Here is a 23,198-nt window from a genome sequence, read left to right as displayed (position 1 = left end):
GGCCAAAGCCAGGCCCCACACAGTCATTTTTAATATAGACAGGGATGGTTGGAGACAGAGAGACAGAGAGACAGGCAGACAGGCAGACAGACAGACAGACAGACAGACAGACAGACAGACAGACAAGGAGAGAGAGAGAGAGAGAGAGAGAGAGAGAGAGAGAGAGAGAGAGAGAGAGAGAGAGAGAGAGAGAGAGAGAGAGAGAGAGAGAGAGAGAGAGAGAGAGAGAGAGAGAGAGAGAGAGAGAGAGAGAGAGAGAGAGAGAGAGAGAGAGAGGAGAGAGAGAGAGAGAGAGAGAGAGAGAGAGAGAGAGAGAGAGAGAGAGAGAGAGAGATGCCTCTACTGTGTGATATCCACATCAACATTTTCATCGAATACCCTGTTCATGGTAAACAGGGGAACACAGTTACAAGCGCACAGAAAATGGACCCTATTTTTCTCAGCTCCTCAGCTATCATTTGACACTATCATCTCAAATAGCCCACATTTCATGTCCCTGTTGAATTGTATGATTTTCTGCTTGAAGGATACAGTAGCTGGACCCCATAGTGTTGTCCTGTCTAGGACTGACTTTTATGCTCAATAGTGAGACTTCTGATGAGAAGCATTTTCCCGGAGTGGGCCATGGTGAAATCCCCCACAGAGTGGAGAGCGAGAGAGTCAAGGCCTAATGTCATGAATAAATACATGTCATGCCTCTGTGTTGTATGGGGGACATGCTGCATGGTGCCCATGTCTGCATAAACCATCTCCTTCCCTTCCCATCGCTTGCGCTCTCTCTCTCTCTTTCTATATATATTTTAGCTGCACAGGCTGAAATAGGTTTGGCATGTGCTCTTCAGTTATCAGCCTAAGGGTCATTCCACCAAAAAAAATACAAGAAAGATGATTTCAACACCCACTATCTCTGATTGTTCTGAAATTGTTTCTGTTGCTATAAACAGTCCTGCAACATTTGTTGAACTATAATGTCATATCTGAGATATTAACTAACAAAGTATTATCTGAGACATAAACCTAACAACTGCAATGACTCATTTATCATAAATAAATCAAATCACCAAATTCACTGAGATTTACATAGGATGAAGAAACAATAATCCGTGACGAGGCTCCATACTGCTTGTCAGACATAGATAACTTATACTGTATTCTCGTTGTTGGCGTGGGGTTGGTGTGGGATGTGTGGGGAGTCCGTGGGTAGCTTTGGACTATTTCTCTGGATTCCTCTTGTCTTACTCATTGTTAGAAAAATGTTTGGTCCAAATTGGATGTTTGGTACTATATTTATTGAATATTATAAGAAACCTATAAATTAAAATGGCCAATTTGGGTGCAACAATTAGCATAATTTCTCAGATATCCAATTATATTTCAACAAAAATAATATTGCAGGATTGCTCATCTTGTCTGTTTCTGACAACGGAAATTATTTCAGAAAAATCTGAGATGGTGGGTGTCATGGCTTGCTGAAATGATAGACAGTACTAGTCAAAAGTTTGGACACACCTACTCATTCAAGAGTTTTACTTTATTTTTTACTATTTTCTACATTGTAAAATAATAGTGAAGACATCAACACTATGAAATAACACATATGGAATCATGTAGTAACCAAAAAAGTGTTAAAAACAAATCAAAAGATATGTTATATTTGAGATTCTTCAAAGTAGACACCCTTTGACTTGATGACAGCTTTGCACACTCTTGGCATTCTCTCAACCAGCTTCACCTGGAATGCTTTTCCAACAGTCTTGAAGGAGTTCCCACATATGCTGAGCACTTGTTGGCTGCTTTTCCTTCACTCTGCGGTCCGACTCATTCCAAACCATCTCAATTGGGTTGACTGGTACTGTATACAAATCAACTCCACTTCCTTGGAAACCATTGGCTGAATCAAAGTCAGCCTCCCTACTTCCACCTACGACAGGAAATAAGAGTATGGTTCTGTTCCTTCCTTTCTTCTCAGAGAGTCAGTCTCTAGTTGTGACACTACCACTGGTTTGATATTACCATGGAGCTGGATACTGCAATGAGGAGGCTGTGTGTGATTCTGAAATGGCACCCTTTTCCCTATATAGCCAGCAGCATACCACCCTGCATACCACTGCTGGCTTGCTTCTGAAGCTAAGCAGGGTTGGTCCTGGTCAGTCCCTGGATGGGAGACCAGATGCTGCTGGAAGTGGTGTTGGAGGGCCAGTAGGAGGCACTCTTTCCTCTGGTCTAAAAAATATCCCAATGCCCCAGGGCAGTGATTGGGGACACTGCCCTGTGTAGGGTGCCGTCTTTCGGATGGGACGTTAAACGGGTGTCCTGACTCTCTGAGGTCATTAAAGATCCCATGGCACTTATCGTAGGGGTGTTAACCCCGGTGTCCTGGCTAAATTCCCAATCTGGCCCTCAAACCATCATGGTCACCTAATAATCCCCAGTTTACAATTGGCTCATTCATCCCCTCCTCTCCCCTGTAACTATTCCCCAGGTCGTTGCTGCAAATGAGAATGTGTTCTCAGTCAACTTACCTGGTAAAATAACGTTAAAATAAAATAAAATATAGTGCACAAAGTATGTCAAAAGTAGTGCACAAAATAGGGAATAAGGTGTCATTTGAGACTCAGATAATGGGATCTCAAAGGCATAGTAGTATGCTCTTAAAGAGGAGGATAAACATGGAAAATACTGACTGACATTAGACTGACGTTAGACTGACGTTAGTAGTGTGATAATGAGATCCACGGGGAGAGAAGGTTAATCGGTAGGCGCTGCTGGTTGAAGAGGCAGGAACCCATGGGGTTCTGGTCAAAGGTAGTGCACTTTATAGGGGATAGGGTGCATTTGGGACACATCCTAGGCAGTGTACATCGCCGCGATGTGTTTCAACACCTCACAGGTAGTCCCTGGTAACCAGTGGTGGTGACATCATAACAGGCTCTGCTAACGATAACGATGTCCTCATTAACGAGTGTTAACAATCAACAGGTCACACTGGGAAAAGCTGAGAGAGATTTCACTTGCTCTCTCTGTCCCTTTCATTTGTTCCCTCCCTCCCTCCCTCCCTCTCGTTAGTTTTTACAATGCACAGACACATCTCTCTGTGGTTCTGCCTGTGTCTACCCTGAGGTGAAGCAGAATGTGTTCTATGTTATCAGCACGTGAGACTGAGAGAGGAGGGGCCTCTGGTCAAAAGTAGTGCAGTTTAACAGGGAATAGGGTGCCATTTGGAACGTAGCCTTTCTCCTCCTAACAAGATATTATTAAAAGTACATGCTGCTATCTGGGAGTCGCCTTAGGTATCCTGTGCTACTCTACACTACCATGATTGTGCTTTGGCCTGACTGACTCACTGGTTTGCATTGAAACACAGAGGGCGGGCTGGGGAAGGAGTTGTTAACACACTGAGGGTGTTTTGATACCTGCAATGAGAATCATAATCATGTCTATTCTGATTCACATCCAAGAAAACAAATTCCTGTGTATTATCTAGATGACTTTATAGATTACCGTTAAGAAAGCCTTGGGTGGAGTGGAGGGAAGGAGGGTGGGAGGAGAGATAGAGAGGCATAGCCATGTTATTTATTTTCTCCCTGGCTGTGACAGACAAACCGTCTGGCTCGGCTCAGCACAGGCAGCGACTTGGACGCCTGTATGGGTCCTGACTCTGGCCTGGGGAGATGTGGATTAACGTTCAGGTTGGTGGAGCAGAAACTGTAATGATTATCTCTGACCTTGAGATTATTGAAGTTAATAAATACAGTTTTTTTTTCTTCATTTGCAGCTAAACTAAGCCAGACCATCATTTTTCTCATCATACCAATGGTGTGTCTTAAATGAGGTTACATCCGGTGACTACCAACCATATGACATGTTTTTTGGTGGGAAGGAGATTGGTAGCCATTTCTACCCATTTCTGTACTATAACTTCCTGTGAGTCCAAACCATTACACAACTCACAGAGGAGATGTCAAAACAAATGATCTTCCCTCCAATCACCCTGCAGTTTAAAAGACTGTAAATCCTAATGACTTTAATTGAGTTATTTTCTATTCTCTCGAGATCAACTCTTTAGGTTTGCTGCCGTCTGCCAGAAAGTCACACTATGAGGTTGGAATAATACTGTGAAATGTTTTAAAAGATTAATAATGCCCTTTTAGTGTAAGAGCTGTTTGAAATGACCGCCAGAGATTTCAGCTTGTTTTGGTGGGATGGCGTTTTGAACCGGCCTGGTGACATCATAAATGAGTTAATAAACCAATAAGTTCCAAACCTCTCTGCCAATAACAGCTAGTTTTCAGTTTCCCACTCCAAGACAGTCCTAGCAAAATTCTTGCCTGAGAAATTCCTCTTTTCTAAGAAGCTATTTTTTTGGGGGACCACTTTAATTGAAAACAATCACATTAAGGTACTTAATTGTTACCCATAAATGATTTGATATTGAGATAAAAACAGCTGCATTGCAACTTTAATATGAGCCTCCTGGAGCCCCATGTACTGTCTATGTTATTAGACTGTAAATCGATCAGGATAATATATGGTGCATCGAGTGGCTGTTGTAAACTATACTGTGTATTCTATTATATAATGCAGTTGCTCAGTGAAAAGCTATTTATGGCTGTGAGAAACGTATGGTATATTATGAAAAATGGAATTTGAAGGTCATGAAACCTCCCCATAAGAAGGTGTTGTTTGATTGGAACTTATTAATAATTGACCTGTGTGTTCAATCATACATATTGTATAAATCACATGTTTGGGGACGTAATAATAACCACTTAATTTAATGGTAATAGTGCAATTACATTTAGTTTGATGTTGAATTATCATGTATTTCATGACAAGCATAGCCACACACTATGGAAATTATTGTAGAGAATAATCTCATTGGTTGTGGCGGGGGGGGGGGGGGTTATGTCAATCTCCTTCAGACAGTACATCCTTATCAGTACATCCTTCAGACTTAACTACACTCTGCATCTCCCGTGTGTGTGTGCGTGTGTGTTATTGACTGTCCGTGAGTGACTAGTGCACGTTACTCTGTTATAAACTATTCCTCTCCATTCTCCTCTTCATCATTAGGCTTTTGTTTTGATGCCGGTGGGTGTTTATGTATTCATTAGTCATACCTGTCATTGGATAGATACTAGGAGATGGACTATTGCACAATACTATTGTTCTCTGCAGTGTTCGGGGGGCATATTGATGTGAATGGCATATTAATTGATGTGAATGGCATATTCATGTGTCGTCTACCTCAAGAGGTCTGGAGATGCAGTCATCAACTCATGACTATACTGACTGTGTCACAAATGGCACCATATTCCCTATTGAGTCCACTACTTTTGACCATGGCCCACAGGGTCAAAAGTAATGCGTTATGTAGGGAATATGGTGCCATTTTGGACGCACACACTGTCTGGAATCCTGTATCACAACTGTTGAAGCAGTAGTCCAGTTAGCATTTCAACGTTGCATTGAGGATTGTTCTAACATGCATAATGCAACAAACAGTGTATGTTACAACATTCACCATCAATATCAGGAAGTACCGGCTTATGTACCTTGTGGTTTTGAAGCTAAGTGCTCATATTGCCAAAAACAGTCTTACTAACTCCTGTCCTGGCTCATCATTCAAGTGTTCGGTGGTTTAGTACTGAAGAGAAAGATGATATGTCTCAAATGGCAACCTACTCCCTACATAGTGCACTACTTTTGACCAGAGCCTTAGCAGGCCTGACCAAAACAAGTGCACTGTATAGGGAATAGGGTGCCATTTGATATGTAGGCAAAATACTGTACCTACTCTCTCCGTTGTTATTGGTAGTGATTAATGAATCATCCATTACCATAGGGCATATTCAACCTCATCAGATCTACAGCTCCTCTCAGCACCACCACTCCCTCTGGCCTGTGCCAACCTCACACTGTCTTTGTGCCACGGTGCCAAGCCTTAAGTGTGTTTGTGTGTGTGCTTGTGTGAGTCTCATAGAGATAGAGGACGCAACATTGTATCTGTTTTATTATGCCATCTGTGAGAGCATAGGCAACGCCATTGAGGCCCTCTCCGTTTTGAAGTAGTCCATTTTCTTCTACTACTAATTGGTTAACAAACTGCCACCTGGAGTGTGTTGTTTGAACAGTTACTGTATAAAGCCACCTGCTGTTTTGGAACATTTGCTCATGAGTATAATTCATTGGCTGACCCCTCCTGATGACCTGGATGGAATTATGTGATCCTTCCTTAACCCATAGGAAGTCCCGGTCCCGCTTTAAATGAAATGCAGCTTATAAAGGCTTCATAAAGCCTTCATAAACACTACATAAATATGTTACAAATAATCTATAATCACTATAATCATGCTTTATAAAGGGTTCATAAATGTGGCATAACTGGGTGACATAACCACGTATGTTAAATGCAGTGGTGGAAAAGTACCCAATTGTCATACTTGAGTAAAAGTGTAGATATCTTAATAGAAAGTTGCTCAAGTAAAAGTGAAAGTCAGCCAGTAAAATACTACTTGAGTAAAAGTCTAAAAGTGTTCAGTTTTAAATATATGTCACGTTCCTGACCTGTTTTCTGTTGTTTTGTATGTGTGTGATGGTCAGGGCGTGAGTTTTGGGTGGGCAGTCTATGTTTTCTGTTTCTATGTTGGTTTTGGGTTGCCTGGTATGGCTCTTAATTAGAGGCAGGTGTTTTGCGTTTTCCTCTAATTGAGAGTCATATTAAGGTAGGGTGTTCTCACTGTTTGTGGGTGATTGTCTTCTTTGTCAGTGTATGTGCGCACCATACGGGACTGTTTCATTGTCGTTAGGTATTTGTAGTCTGTTCCTGTTCGTGCGTTCTTCACGTTGTATGTAAGTTCGTGTCCAGGTCTGTTTACTTCGTTTTGTTGTTTTGTAAAGTATCAAGTGTTCTTCGTGTGTTTAGTTTCGTCTTGTTTATTAAAATTCATTATGTATTCACAACCCGCTGCATTTTGGTCTTTCGATCCTTCTCTCCTCTCCTCGTTTGAGGAGGAGGATTACGACACCCGTTACAATATACTTAATTATCAAAAGTAAATGTAATTGCTAAAAGTAAAAGTATAAATAATTTAAAATGTCTTATATTAAGCAAAGCAGATGGCAGCATTTTCTTGTTTTTAAAATGTATGGATAGCCAGGGTCACACTCCAACACACAAATATTATTAACAGAAGATGCATTTGTGTTTAGTGAGTCCGCCAGACCAGAGGCAGTAGGGATGACCATGTGTTCTCTTAATAAGTGCGTGAATTTGACCATTTTCCTGTACTGCTAAGCATTCAAAATATACTGAGTACTTTTGGTTGTCAGGGAAAATGTATGGAGTAAAAAGTACAATGTATTATTTAGGAATGTAGTGAAGTAAAAGTAGTCAAAAGTATTCATAGTAAAGTACAGGTACCCCTAACAAACGATCTCAAGTAGTATTTTGAAGTATTTTTACTTAAGTACTTTACAAATATGACATAAACCTGTTCTTTATAAAGGGTGGCATAAGCACTGCTTAATAATGGCCTTATAAATCATATTAAATTGAGGCATCACATAGCATTTATAACCCTGTCATGAATCTTGGTAGATCATTGCAACACCAGTATATTGTGTTCGATTCCCGGGACCACCCATACGCAATTTTTTTTTTACGCATGACTGTAAGTCGTTTTGGACAGAAGTGTCTGCTAAATGTTATATATTATATTTCACTAAAACATTTCTAGGATGGCCCAACCTCTTTCCCTCTTGGGTATGTATGGTGTATAGTCAATATTGGACCTGACCTCAACTTCCCCCAAAATGCTGTGCTGCAGGATGACACACACTATAAAGTGTAAAAGGCAAAAAACTTTGGTAGGGCCTTTTAAAATCTGTTTGTATTTTTTGCCTACTTCTGTTTTTTCCCATTTTCAGTTTTCTTGGTTTTGTTCTAGGTTTCAGATTTATATTTTGCTTTATTTAAAGAGAAAAACAACACAATTGGATTTTCTGTTTTCACAACAATGCTTGAACCGCATCAGGGGATGACTTTTGAGGCCTGGGGCAAAATCTAAGAAACTTAGATTGTTTCGTTTTGTTGATCTTTAATTCAGTGAGCGTGCCCTGCACTGTTGTTTGGTTAGCACATGTTCTGTAGTGCAGTATATGTGATGTGATTCGGCCTCCATTGGAATGGGTGGAGTAAAAGGCCAGCATGAAATGACATCATAGTGTATATACATTCTACAGACCCTAATGAGTATTCCCTACAATACGTGTACTTCTGAACCCAGAATAGTTCTTGCTCTAAGCAAATATGTATTCCATATACAGTGATTCACATTGTGGGCATTTATTTTACGTTGGAACATGTTTTAAAACCCACATTTAATGCAAATGCCACTTAAATATGAACAAATATAAATCATTGTTCATGTTTAGACAATAATTGTTCATATATCATGAATGGTTATTCACACTTTTCTACTATTACATGTTTCTGAAATTCCGTGACCCAGCAATACTTTTTTAGTGTTGCTGACGAGACGCCGATCATGTGATGAGTTCGCAAATCAAATGTACCGGGTGTGCTGCCACTGGACCGCGAATAACAAGTAAGTTAACCTTTATTTATTACAATTTAAATTATTTTCTAGTAGTTAAGTGTTGAGTTAGATTACGTACTAGCTACCTCCATCTTCATTTCAAATGATTGCGTTGACTTCACAGCCATTGCCTGCTATCCGAAATGTTGCTAGCTAGCAGGCTCAAATAAATACAAATCCCTCAAGATACAGCCATGTCTCGCAGTCACATATAATAATATGAATTGAATGGAGTTAACAATTTTTCCATCTAGAGTTTCTGGTGCAGCACAGAAATGCCCTTATCCAGATGGTGTGACAAAGGCATTTCCTAACAGACCTGTTAACTTTCTTTGTTGTTACTTTTAAGGGTTGGAACCAACATGCAGTACCTCCATCAGGAAGAGAGGCAAGAACCATTCATCCGCCAGCTCATCGACAAGCTACACTATTCACAGCCCCGTGTAATGTTTAATGTAATTACATTGCTGGACTTTTTGAAACTTCATGTATTTGTATTATTTCAAAAATGATCAAATAAAATGAATTGTATGGTTTAAACATGTCTTTAATGATTATTTGCTTTAGCTGTTTATTTTTTTTACTGATAATTCCTTAAGTGTTAATACATGTATGTGTTATGAATGACCAAAGGTGTCTGACTTTATAGTAAGTACAGCGTCATGCAATATAGAGTCTTTATAGATGTGTTATGAATGGTGTCTCACTTCAAACTAAGTATTATGGCCTAAATTCAAGAAATAGATTATTAACGCTGATTTAAGAAGGTTCTCTCATGATCCACAAATAACTGTAGGGTGTGAGAGCTATTTAAATGGGTTGATGGACCTGCAAAGCTTGTGTTTGTGTGTGTGTGTGTGTGTGTGTCTGTGTGTCAGAACCAAGATGATTGGGAGTAGTCCAACCTGAGACTACCACACCAGGTAATCCTCTTCTGTTCCCATGTTGGAGACCAGGGCTCGATTGCAACCTGTTACAATGGTGCCAACATTTTGTGGCTCATCTTTCAGCAAGGGGAAGTGGGTGAATGTGTCAAAGACTTGACTGGGCACAGCACCGTGCGGTATGGCGTGTTTTTGTTGTGTGAATGTTTGTGTACTGAGGAACATGTAACTTGGTTCCAGAAGAAAGACTCTTTACATTTCTTTTAAGTCGGGGGCTTTCATCAAGGTAAGTGTTTCTTGGTGTATCGTCGTCCCCAGACTATTGCAAACACAGCACAAATAAGCCTGGGATATCAACCATTTAAAGTTGGACTTAGTGGGAGTGACCATGACTAATATGACATCAGTTTAGAGCGTATGCCATCCTTCAGTACAACATGTCACCCTTTAAAAAGCACATGTTTATATCATTTGACGTAGTGGGTTATGGCACATTTGACATGATTGATGGTGATTGTCACACAGGTATGCCACATTTATGAACCATTAAGCATGGCATACGGTTAAAGATGCTTCGTAACACGTTCATGTAGTGCTTATGAAGGCATTAGGGAGGCTTTATGAAGCCTTTATAAGCTGAATGTCATTTAAAGCGGAACCAAAGTCCAATCCAGTTGACTACTTAAAAATGGTGCTTGTTCTTGTTGCTGCCCATGCTAAAACAGGCTTTTGGGCTCTAGAGACTTGCACCGTGCGTGCGTGCGTGCGTGCGTGCGTGCGTGTGTGTGTGCGTGCGTGCTACCAAAAGGCTGCTGATGAGATGACTCATCATATTTCTAACTGTCTAATGATCGTTAGACTGTAGTTTGTCATTAGATCATTTATTTATTGGATTCTTCCTTTTCTAAAACAAGGCAATTACCTACGCAGACACTTAAAGGTCCTGAAGGATACTAAACATCAATATGATCTTAAGTTGTTTATTTCAGAAGAAATGTTATGTATCAGGGATTGCTATTTGCTAATGAAAAATATTGACTTAAAAAATATTGTGCGTCCTAGCGGCAAGTGGCAAGGCTGTCCACTCCAGTTTGTTTAGCTAATCCCGTGTTTCGCTCTGTTCCCGCTGGCTAACGTCACGGCTGTTACACCAGCGAGCTGAGCAAAGCTGTATCAATCTGTCCGTTAACCAGTAACCACGGCGATAGCCTTCTAATAGCTCTTGTAATATGGCGGTTCCCTCCGCCCCTGCTTTGATGTCTGTCTGTGCTCAGGCCCTCCCTTTCTCCCTCTCCCCCTTTCTTTCTCCCTCTCTCTCACTCTCTCTGTCCACCGGCTATGAGAAATAACCTTTCATATTGGGTCTCTCTCCCTCTCATACCCAGCGGTTTGATATGAGTTTAATCCGCACTATGATTCACTCTATCTTTCACTGTGACAAATCCTTTACTTTATTGATGTTGATTTTCCCCAAGAAGTTGAGAAAGTTTTACTCCCTTTTGGCTCTAATTTGTCAATACTTCATATGTTTGGTTTATCAGCCTTTTTAAGCTCATTTTTTCCCTCCATTCTCCTGATCCATCTATATTACTTTAAAAGTTAAAAAGAAGGGAAGGAGGGAAAATAAGAGAAGAATAAAGGTGAATGTTTCTCGGTGTGGGAATTAGTTAATGAAAGTCCTTGAAGTGAGGAGAGGGAGCGAGGGAGGAGGCTGTCACCTGCCCTGTTGATAGATAGCGCTCCTTATTAATAGTATTCCCTTCGCAGGGTTTTATGCCTTTACTTGAGTCATTTGTTGATGAATTAATCAGGTAATGCAGGCTATCTCTAGGACAAAACACAACAGTAGTTCTCCTTGGATCGTATGCAATCTCAGGTGTAAAGAATCTCTCCCACGAGACTAGGGTATGCGTTCCCTATCTAGTGCCCTTGTTTAGACCAGGGCCCAAAGTAGTGGACTATTTAGGGAATAGGGTGCCATTTGGGACAAAGATTAGAACCACACTCCATTCAAAAGATTACAGTCCAAGCAGTAAGCGCTACAACAAGCCAAAGGAAGCCATTCCATTTGCAGAGTGGGCTTGTTTAAATGTAAAGGAGAACATTAAACAGAGGGGAAATGGGTCTCCCATTTCATGAATATATTTCATTTAGTAGCCCTACGTCATCGCTGTCTGATGTTATTCTTTCATTGTTGGGAAAACGTTTTGAAACTGTCGAACTGCTTTGGCAAGAAGTCAGAATAAACAAAGTGAATAGACTCAAAGTACAACATAACATGGACCAAGAGGTCTGTCTGTCCAACCTATTACGTAATACACGCTCCGCAAGAACACAGCACTTTCAGTCTGAAAATGGAATGGGATTTTTCTGCAATCAATGCAGCTTTTCATAATAATTGTTAATGTGTACAATGTGTGCATTGAGCCATCAAATTGAATACAGTTATTGAATCCCCTCATACATTAAGTCCACAGGAGGTTGGTGGAACCTTAATTGGGAAGGACGGGCTTGTGGTAATGGCTGGAGCGGAATAAGTGGAATGTTATCAAATGCATCAAACACATGGTTTGATGCCATTCCATTCGCTCAGTTCCAGCCATTATTATGAGCCATCCTCCCCTTAGCAGCCTCCACTGATTGATTTACATGTAGATCCATACACATTGTTATTGCCTGGCCTCTATACAGATCAGATCTTTAGCATCAGCATCAGCAACACACACATACACAAACCCACGAGGCAGACTCACCATGGAACCCATAACCAGCTCCTTGCATGTGTTGTAATATTAGACATGTGTTCATATTTCTAGAAGTGGCTTTCAAACTGAGCACCTGGTGCACTTCCTGAATGCACTTCCTGAATTCCTGTCTACTTCCTGTGTCCTTCCTCCTGCTGCTTTGAGTTCCCTCACAGCTGGCACCATTATAGAAAAAAAGTGGCAGGAAATTACATCACAGGCAGTATTTAACGAGAGAGGCTTTCCTGGACAGTGTCTTTAGAGAGTGCTCACACCACATAAATAACAACTGTGGATGCGACCCAAATGGCAATTGGCCCTGGTCAAAGTAGTGCACTATATAGGGAATAAGGGACTGTTTGGGACACAACAACATTTAATGAGCCTAAGCCCCCCCAAAAAACAAATTATTGTGCCATCATCCAATATATATGTGATATAGGCTACTGCACATTACGCGCAACAGAAAAACATAAAAGCCCATGGATGTAGCTAGCTATATGCTCTCTTTGGTAAATAAATGAAACTAGCTCTGGTAAGTTAATCTTTTTGAGTGTGAACTGTATTACTGTACTGTATTGTATTATACTGTATAATATGGACTGGAATTACACACGTTCAAACCATGATAAAGCAGAAGACAAAATGGGATTCTTGTGCAGTACATGCAGCCTACAAAGTTATAGGCTAGCAAATTTTATTTTAATTTTGAAATATAATAACAACTGTGGATGCGACCCAAATGGCAATTGGCCCTGGTCAATAATTAGTAGGCTGACGCATATATACCTCTCATATTTCCCCTAATGTTATTAGCCTACCTCCTTCTCTCTCTCTTGTTGCTTCATTCCTTCCTTGCTTTCAACAGTTAAATGAAATACGCTTCATCATTCTAATGACATCCTTGAATAATGTAGGACTAGAATTAGATGCAGAAGGATTTCACTTCTCTTCACAAAAGTTTAATGGTTATTGGTCTGAATATATACGGTAACTGCCCTGGCGCGTCCGCTCTTCTTTCACACTACCCGTGAGTTCTATTGGCTACTGAATTTAACATTCAGCAAAAAATAGCTTGCGTCGCCTCTTTAAATACTTTATTGGTATAAGAAACAAATAATATCCAACACGCTATTCTAGTCTAGCTTTTCCTGCATGGGACTCCAAGAGCTAAGGAACTTTTTTTAAGGAGAGAGACCAGCGGAGCACAGGTGTGTGCGTATTGCGCAAGAGACAGAGGCTATAAGTTAGAAGCGTATTATGCATAACCCATCATGAATTAGTTAAATTAGTACTGCATTGAATGAATTACCTGAAAGAGGTAGGCTAGGATCAATATAGGGCCATACTGTATATCAATCTATATATACAACTATATATGCATACATATACTGTATATAAAGGGTTATATGTCAATCTAGAAGAGGATTATCTATCTTGGATGTAATTTTAATGGAGTTGATGAAGAGAGAGAGCCTGCTAGAGAGTGCTCGCGGGTGCACTGATTTAAAGCAAAGGTATTCAAGTGAAAGACTGGAGCTGCAATTTAAAAAATGGTAATCTTTACAATGAAAAAACAAGGTGACCCCCGAAAGCTGGATGGAGATGGGTAAATTAGAAGCACATTCAGTCTTTATATTACTGTAGCATAAACTATGCTGCAGCAAATGTAGGCCTACCTGTCACAAGAACATTTTTACCATGATGAGATACTGTAGGTCTACATCCATACTGAGATGGGCTGTCTGTCCCAAACCCTGAGCGTTGATTCATCATGCAGAGGACGTAGAGAAGACAGATTTAGACATCACATATCATTTAACAGTTCCATTTCACACCATATAAATACTTTCTTTTAATTTACTGGTTTCTCACAGTTATTTATCCTGGGATTGTGGTTTTGGACGGTAAATCCCAGTAAATCTCGGTAACCGGGTTCCCACAATTCAACCCTAATCAGCATCCACCCTGGACATCCTCCATGCCTCACAGGGAAAACTCTCATGATGATTATTGTACTGTACAGGTCATATACCCATTTGAGACATAAGATGTGGTATATGACCTGTAAAAAATACAAGGCAATGTTTGTATGACCCCCTTTCAAAAAGCCCCTTATTTACGACTTTCTTGGAGGTATATCTCTTTTTATACATATCAGTGGATAACTGGCAAATTAGTAGGGGTGTGGGGTGTTGTTAAACCATGGAGACTGTTTGCATTTCAAATTAGGGAGGTGTTAAACAATGGATTGTTAATGTATTTACCAGCAAAAAAGCAGTGAACCATTCACACAGACCTGATACCTGTATTTTTGTTGCAGGAATCATGACTAGGTCTTTAGCTGGCTTTTAGTTGTCCATGTTTTTTTAACCACTAATCCTTTTCAGATGTACCAAAAAGCTGCTATAAAAAAGCAGGAATGGTAAAATAGTGGGATTTTGGTCTGTGTATGAAATGGATAATAGAGTAGCTCTGATATGATGGTGGTAACCCCATCCATGCTCTTCTGATCCCCTCTCCTATCTATCCTCCATAATTTTCTCACACCCCTCAGACAGGCAGAGTTTCCAGTCATTTGCACATAGCTGCACATATAGGACTGAGCGGGGGAATTTACGATCGTCAGGCGCAGTTATTCTCACCCCTCTATAAAGCTGTCGTGGATTTACCGCTGCCTCCATGTCACCCGCGTCATTAAAATGTAAAAGTTTGCCGCCGCGTCGCCGAGAAAGTTGCAAATGATGCCAGAGAGCGGCTTCTATGGCTCTGCTAACTGAAATTCACCCAGCAGCTCAGAGTAGTGTGTGCACCTCAGTCAGACTGAATCACAAGCTGTCACAGCTCCCATCACACTCAGTAAACCTTATGAGAGAGGTTTCAGACGGAAGTCTATATCCATTTGATAGAGTATTACCTTCTTGATGTATTAAAACCGACTTGCTTTTAACTTGTTAACATTTCTGGACAATAAAGTTGGATGATTTAGCAGTGCGGGGAAACCACATATTGACATTTGATTTGATTCAATATGGCACCATCTGTCGTGAATGTTTTTATTTTGAAGTTATTTCTTCAAGCCAAAGAGCATAGTAGAGTTCTCACATATAAAGTCTCTTACATTTTCACAGTTGCCCAAAGCCCAACAGTATCTGACACATTTCAGGACATTTCCACAAATCCACTCTGTGAGAGATTGGGGATTCAAGAAAGGCCCAGCTCGCGACCTAGACTAGAACAAAGCCTGGGCATCAATTAAATACCTTCCCCCTTATTGTGTCTCCAGGTTTGGGAAGCACCGCAATGGAGACAAGATGGAGCGTAAGGGGTCGAGTAAATCTAAGATGGAGGACACACAGGCGTCTGAGGAGGAGATGCTACGGATGAAACTGGAACAGGAGAGGTGAGTGTGTGTTTGTGCCTGTGCATGTGTTTACAGGGCTCGCCCGGCTTGGTAATAGCCTCACAATTAAGTCTGTGAGGAGAATGCACAGCGCTGCTACATGCCGCTGCCCGGGAAAATGTGCAAACTGCCCAATTAACTAAATGGGGCGGTGTGGAAAGAGGAAAGTTCTGGGAAAGCATTCCGATGTCAATTTGTAAACGTCCAGGCCTTTTATAACAGTACATTAAATTGATCATTTCTAAAGATTTTTTGCTTTGTGCCATTGAATGGACCTAACCTGCTAATGGTCCTGGTTCGCTCCTTCTGCTTTGACTGATTGAATTGCCGGTCTCATTAGAATTGTCAAATCAATGTTGTAGGGCATTTCTCTTTTCTTTTTGGCAGTAAAAAGGTTGTTAATCGTTCAAGAATCTGGCGTTTGGTTTCGTCATCCTGGACTCTGTTAGTCCCTCGATGTTTTAGGGGACGTTGAGGCCTCTGTATGGTTACATACTAAATTGCACCCTATTCCCTTTATAGTACACTACTTTTGACCAGATGGCACCCTATTCCTTATATAGTGCACTACTTTTGACCAGAGCCTTATGGGGCCTGGTCAGAAGTAATGCACTATAAAGGGAATAGGGTGCCATTTGGGACACAGGCGATGTATGAGTGAACGGACATATGTGTTTTTTGTTTTCTCCGCCTCATTCCTTCCTTGCAGACAAGCTCTATTAAATTCACTTGACTGAAGGACAATATCAGTGGTTGTGTGAATGGAACGAGGGGCTTGCTGCCTCCATTGTTCTCTGCAAGCCAAAATGAACTCGGTTATCAAACTACTGTTGGTAATGGAGGTAATTGAAAACAAACAATGGAGTTGATATTGCTCTCAGTGGAAAGAGAGGGAGGGAGTGAGGATAGCTGCCTGTCGGATACACACACACACACACACACACACACACACACACACACACACACACACACACACACACACACACACACACACACACACACACACACACACACACACACAACAATGGTCTTCCTATTCAATGGGACATCTGGAGACAGTCTTCATAGAGGCTAGACTGTGACATGCAGGGAATGTCTTGTCTTGTGCTCTGTGAGCCCTGGCTGTCCCTCTGGCTGCTGGCCCAACACATTGCCAGCACGCCCCAGAGACCCACAGCCTTCCTATCCAGAGCCTTCCAAAGCCTCTGTCCCTTTGAGGCTCTCCCAAACGTCTGCCATGCAACGCCGGTATAAAACAGCACAGACACAGACTGGGGCTAAGCCTAGAACATGCTCTCACCCTTCCCCTCCTTTCCTTACTCCCCTCACTCCCCAATCACTATTTGTCTGGATCTTGACTTGTATACGTTTCTCATTCTCCCATTTAGTCTGTTTCCTCTCCGTTCTGCATGTCTAAGCCCTAGTGTCAGAGCACTGGAGCGCTGGAGCACAATACAACAGGGCCACTTTCCTTTCCCCTTCTCACCATCCCAAAATGCCATCACTTAACCAGAATGGAAATTCTAAATTGACTCTCAGATAATGGAAATGGAATCTGGGAATCCTTTGGGAAATCGTCTGTGGTATTAATACAGTAACCTGACGTCTCGGGGAGGAGGGAGCTGGCTCAGCCTGATATTCAAAGCATGGCAGTTCAGGGGGGCGACAGCTCTAAAATCAATTACCTCTGTATTTTGGGTTGTGTTACGCCACTCAGAGGTGCAAATTTTGATAGAGGTGGTGTGCTGACACTGAGGGTGGGTCTTGCTCAAGGCAAATGCACTGATTGATTATATAGGGCCCATTGAGAATGGGTTATTTTAGACACAGCGGTTATGATATTATGGATCGAGGGAGGAGGGGAAACGGGGACTATATTTCTAAAACTAGCGCACGTATAGTAAGCCCAGAAGGGGAAGTGTCAGGGATGTCGGGATGGCCCGTTGCCAAACACACCACTCAGCTGACACCGACGATTTAATTGAAGCACACATTTTGAGCGGAGCTTTTAGTGATTCTAAAAAATATGTATTTAACTAGTCAAGTCAGTTAAAACTTCTTATGGCTGCAATTCCGCTAACGGGATCGATATGACAGCAGCCAGTGAAAGTGCAGGGCGCCAAATTCAAACAACAGAAATCTCATAATTCAAATTCCTCAAACATACATGTGTCTTATATCATGTTAAAGGTAATCGTGTTGTTAATCCCACCAAAGTGTCCGATTTCAAATATGCTTTTCAGCGAAAGCACTACAAACGATTATGTTAGGTCACCACCAAACCACAATAAGCACAGCCATTTTTCCAGCGAAAGATAGCAGTCACAAAAAGCAGAAATAGAGATAAAATGAATCACTAACCTTTGATGATCTTCATCAGATGACACTCATAGGACTTCATGTTACACAATACATGCATGTTTTGTTTGATAAAGTTCATATTTATAACAAAAAATCTGAGTTTACATTGGCGCGTTACATTCACTAGTTCCAAAAACATCAAGTGATTTTGCATAGCCACATCGTTTCAACAGAAATACTCATCATAAATGTAGATGATAATACAAGTTATACACATGGAATTATGGATATACCTCTCCTTAATGCAACCGCTGTGTCAGATTTCAAAAAAACTTTACGGAAAAAGCAAACCATGCAATAATCTGAGACGGTGCTCAGAACAATAGCCAAATTAGCCGTCATGTTGGATTCAACAGAAACCAGAAATACATGATAAATGTTTCCTTACCTTTGATGAACTTCATCAGAATGCTGTCCTAGGAATCCCAGGTCCACAATAAATGCTTGATTTGTTCGATAATGTCCGTTATTTATGTCCAATTAGCTACTTTGGTTAGCGCATTTGGTAAACAATTCCAAAGTCACAAAGCGCGTCCACTATAACGTGACGAAATGTCCAAAAGTTCCGTAACAGTCAGTAGAAACATGTCAAACGATGTACTGAATCAATCTTTAGAATGTTGTTAACATACATCTTGAATAACTTTCCAACCGGAGAATTACATTGACTTCAGTTGAGCGATGGAACGGAGCTGCCTCTCACATGAACGCGCGTGGCAGTGGTGAATCATTCCTGTCTCCTTTGGCCCCCCTTCACATTCGAGTCATCAGACAAAGTTCTATTGACTGTTGACATCTAGTGGAAGCCGTAGGAAGTGAAAACTCATCCATATCTCTCTGTAATTTCAATGGAAGCTTGGTTGAAAATCTAGCAGCCTCAGAAAAAATCCAAACAGGAAGTGGAACTTCTCAGGTTTTTGCCTGCCATATGAGTTCTGTTATACTCACAGACATAATTCAATCAGTTTTAGAAACTTCAGAGTGTTTTCTATCCAATACTACTAATAATATGCATATATTAGCAACTATGACTTAGGAGCAGGCCGTTTACTCTGGCACCTTTCATCCAAGCTACTCAATACTGCCCCTGCAGCCATAAGAAGTTAAGAACAAATTCTTCTTTCAATGACAGCCTAAGAACAGTGGGTTAAATGCCTTGTTCAGGGGCAGAACGACAGATGTTTACCTTGTCTGCTCGGGGATTTGATCTAGCAACCTTTCTGTTACTGGCTCAACGCTCTAACCACTAGGCTACCTGCCTCCCGTAAAGAGAAGACATAGAGAAGGTTAGGGTGGATTAATGTGATATCCTAGTTGTAGTCTGTACCCTCTTCCTCCCTGTTCTGGTCTGCTATGAGGAAACTATAAAACAGATGGCATGTGTTACATATCTAGGGGTCTGACCTTAATAACATTATAAAAAGTATGGTTTCGATTACAGTGTTAAGAGACACTATTAGACCAAGTTTATTCTGCAAAATAGCCTCCATGTATTGTAGTCTTGCGTTTATATCTGAGTGCCTCAGATATAGTAGAAACACTGATGCTGAAATATCATCTACCAGGGTACAGAACCCAGCAGTGCAGTGATGAACCATTCTGAAGTTGATAAAGAATCATCATCAGCACCATTTGTTTTGCTATAATCTCACAAATGATATGCAACTGCCTGCCTGCCTGCCACCTGTGTTGCTGTTCAGCAGACTCCATTCCTCATCAAGCGCTTCATTAAGACCTAGCTGGAGAGGCCCTCCACACACACCCACGCAAGCACGCACGCACGCACGCACGCACGCACCCACGCACGCACGCACACACACTCACACACACACACACACACACACACACACACACACACACACACACACACACACACACACACACACACACACACACAAACACACCGCCCTCAGCACAACAGCCATTACAAGGCTTTATGCCTGTGGACAACCGCTGGCTACTCTACCTGATTGCACCACACTGAGGGACTAGCATGATTCTCTTTGATTGGTACCATGCAGGTTGGATGGGGTAGGAATAGTACAGAGAGTCCGTGTGTTTCAGGGGATCCGTTTGAGCAAGGTAAGGTACAGGATCACTCATCTTTATAATGAGTGGTTATTTGGGATACAAGGCGATTCCTAGATTGCTTGCTCAGGCCAATACCTTTGAACGCGCTGATTCTCTCTCTCTCAGTGCCTGGGGTTTAGTGTGGCTTGCCGTCAATCAAGCAGAGAGATTCCAAGAGGAGGAAATACATTATTCCCTTTCATGACTCCTGGTGTGCTGAGATTGGGATTGTCTCATTGTTTTGTCAGTTTACCAGAGCATCTGTCTGAAGCCAGATCTAAACCCACCACACAGTAGCAACCTGCTGGTGTCTGCTTCCTCTGTCTTAAACTGTATCCAACTGCAACCGTTCCTTCACCCCCCCCCCCCCTCTCTGCCCCCCCCCCCCTCTCTCTCTCTGCCACCCCCCCCTCTCTCTCTGTTTCTCCCCCCTCTCCCCCCCTCTCTCTCTGTTTCTCCCCCCCTCTCTCTCTGTTTCTTCCCCTCTCTCTCTCTGCCCCCCCTCTCTCTGTTTCCCCCTCTCTATCTCTGTTTCTCCCCCTCTCTCTCTCTGCCCCGCCTCTCTCTGTTTCCCCCCCTCTCTATCTCTGTTTCCCCCACTCTCTCTCTCTGTTCCCCCCCCCCCCTCTCTCCCTCTATTTCTCTCTCTCTCTGTGACTGTGGCGTGAGATTATGATGTCCCTTCTCTTATCTGGTTGGCTCCTCTGAGCTTCTAATCAGTGGCTCACACTCCTCCACTCCTCCATCCCTTCATCTCACTCTCCTCCTGCTCCCAGACCAGAAGCCGTGTAGTGCCTGTTTGGCTGTTTCCACCACGTCTGCCTGTTTGTTTGGTTTCCTGCTGATGCCAGCCAACCAAAGGCAAGGTAGGCAAGGTTGTGAGCTGGTCAGCGTGTGTGAGACATCACACCGGTTGAATATGTAGATGACTGTCATGTTACACTGGCATTGTAGGCAATCTGGCTGCTGTTGGTTGGCCCTCAGCTAGAGGTGCAAAGCCATCTGATCTGAGGGTGAAGCTCGTTCTCTCTCTTTCTTTGTCTCTCTCTCTCTCTCGCTCTCTCTCTCTCTCTCTCTCTCTCTCTCTCTCTCTCTCTCTCTCTCTCTCTCTCTCTCTCTCTCTCTCTCTCTGTCTCTGTCTCTCTCTGTCCTGACCTGTCTGTCCTGTCTATCTGTCCTGTCTGTCTGTCTGTCCTGTTCGGTCTGTCATGTCTGTCCTGTCTGTCATGTCTGTCCTGTCTGTCCTGTCTATCTGTCCTGTCTGTCCTGTCTATCTGTACTGTCTGTATGTCCTGTATGTCTGTCCTGTCTGTCTGTCCTGTCTATCTGTCCTGTCTGTCTGTCTGTATGTCTCTCCTGTCTGTCTGTCCTGTCTGTCCTGTATGTCTGTCCTGTCTGTCTGTCCTGTCTGTTTGTCCTGTCTATCTGTATGTCTGTCCTGTATGACTGTCCTGTCTGTCTGTCCTGTCTATCTGTATGTCTGTCCTGTACGTCTGTCCTGTCTGTTTGTTCTGTCTATCTGTACTGTCTGTCTGTATGTCTGTCCTGTATGTCTGTCCTGTCTGTCTGTCATGTCTATCTGTATGTCTGTCCTGTATGTCTGTCCTGTCTGTTTGTCCTGTCTATCTGTATGTCTGTCCTGTATGTCTGTCCTGTCTGTCTATCTGTATGTCTGTCCTGTACGTCTGTCCTGTCTGTTTGTCCTGTCTATCTGTACTGTCTGTCTGTATGTCTGTCCTGTATGTCTGTCTGTCCTGTCTATCTGTATGTCCTGTCTATCTGTATGTCTGTCCTGTACGTCTGTCCTGTCTGTTTGTCCTGTCTATCTGTACTGTCTGTCTGTATGTCTGTCCTGTATGTCTGTCCTGTCTGTCTGTCCTGTCTGTCCTGTATATCTGTCCTGTCTGTCTGTCCTGTATGTCTGTCCTGTATGTCTGTCCTGTCTGTTTGTCCTGTCTATCTTTATGTCTGTCCTGTATGTCTGTCCTATCTGTCTGTCCTGTCTATCTGTATGTCTGTCCTGTACGTCTGTCCTGTCTGTTTGTCCTGTCTATCTGTACTGTCTGTCTGTATGTCTGTCCTGTATGTCTGTCCTGTCTGTCTGTCCTGTCTGTCCTGTATGTCTGTCCTGTCTGTCTGTCCTGTCTATCTGTATGTCTGTCCTGTATGTCTGTCCTGTCTGTTTGTCCTGTCTATCTGTATGTCTGTCCTGTATGTCTGAGATTATGATGTCCCTTCTCTTATCTGGTTGGCTCCTCTGAGCTTCTAATCAGTGGCTCACACTCCTCCACTCCTCCATCCCTTCATCTCACTCTCCTCCTGCTCCCAGACCAGAAGCCGTGTAGTGCCTGTTTGGCTGTTTCCACCACGTCTGCCTGTTTGTTTGGTTTCCTGCTGATGCCAGCCAACCAAAGGCAAGGTATACTGCTCCTGTTCTATAGTTTGTCAGTCTGCAGTTACAGTAGCATCACACAACACAAGTGTGGTTGGTCGGGTTTCAAGGAACTAGGAGCTGCAAGATCAACTAGCCTTCCATTTCCTTATTTTAGAATGCAAATGGACCCTGTATTAATGTAATACTACAGACCTCAGGATCACATCAGTGTGGCTGGTTGGTTTTGAGGAATTAAGCCACAACAACAACATTTCTATTTTAGAATTAGTACTGAAACGTCAGTTGAGAGTACATAAAGTGTACGACTTTCCTCTGTTAAATGAGATTAGAAATGAAACTTGTGTTAATGTCTTACTAATTACAGTGTCTGTAATTACGCAGCAGGTACTTCATAACTTGTTACTGCACTAAGTTAATGTGTGTTAGTCATTATCTCAGCTGATCCCTTCATAACAGTAATTGTTTTACCAAATAATTAGCTTCGTTATAAACAACAACAAAAAAATATTCGTGTTGCTGTCTGTCGTCATTAACATGTTGAGTTCAATGAGAGATCAAAGGAACTGATTGCAGGCCTGATTATATTTGTAATTATTTGATACTCAATTAATTTGATAATTGATACTCTGCAGCAAGCTACATGTGATTATTACAGAATTGAATTGTGCCAAATTGTTTGCCTGATAAAAGTATGTAAACTAAAGTGTCAACCTAAGAGTCTGTCCATCAGAGTCTTAATGG

The 23,198-nt window shown here is 42.0% G+C and overlaps 1 protein-coding gene across 4 annotated transcripts in view; it reads left to right on the top strand.

Moving 5' to 3' along the window:
- LOC129822851 (partitioning defective 3 homolog) overlaps positions 1 to 23,198 on the top strand; it is a 568,315-nt gene that overhangs the window by 421,724 nt on the left and 123,393 nt on the right. For all 4 annotated transcript variants that reach the window (XM_055881305.1, XM_055881306.1, XM_055881307.1 and 1 more), the window contains one exon: positions 15,515 to 15,631. In XM_055881305.1, the coding sequence (XP_055737280.1) occupies positions 15,515 to 15,631 (117 nt within the window). The remainder of the gene's footprint in view (positions 1 to 15,514; positions 15,632 to 23,198) is intronic.

Source organism: Salvelinus fontinalis, chromosome 25 (genome assembly GCF_029448725.1).
Source record: "Salvelinus fontinalis isolate EN_2023a chromosome 25, ASM2944872v1, whole genome shotgun sequence".
NCBI lineage: Eukaryota > Metazoa > Chordata > Actinopteri > Salmoniformes > Salmonidae > Salvelinus > Salvelinus fontinalis.
Note: the sequence above shows the minus strand (reverse complement) of the source record. Positions and strands in the feature narration are given on the sequence as shown.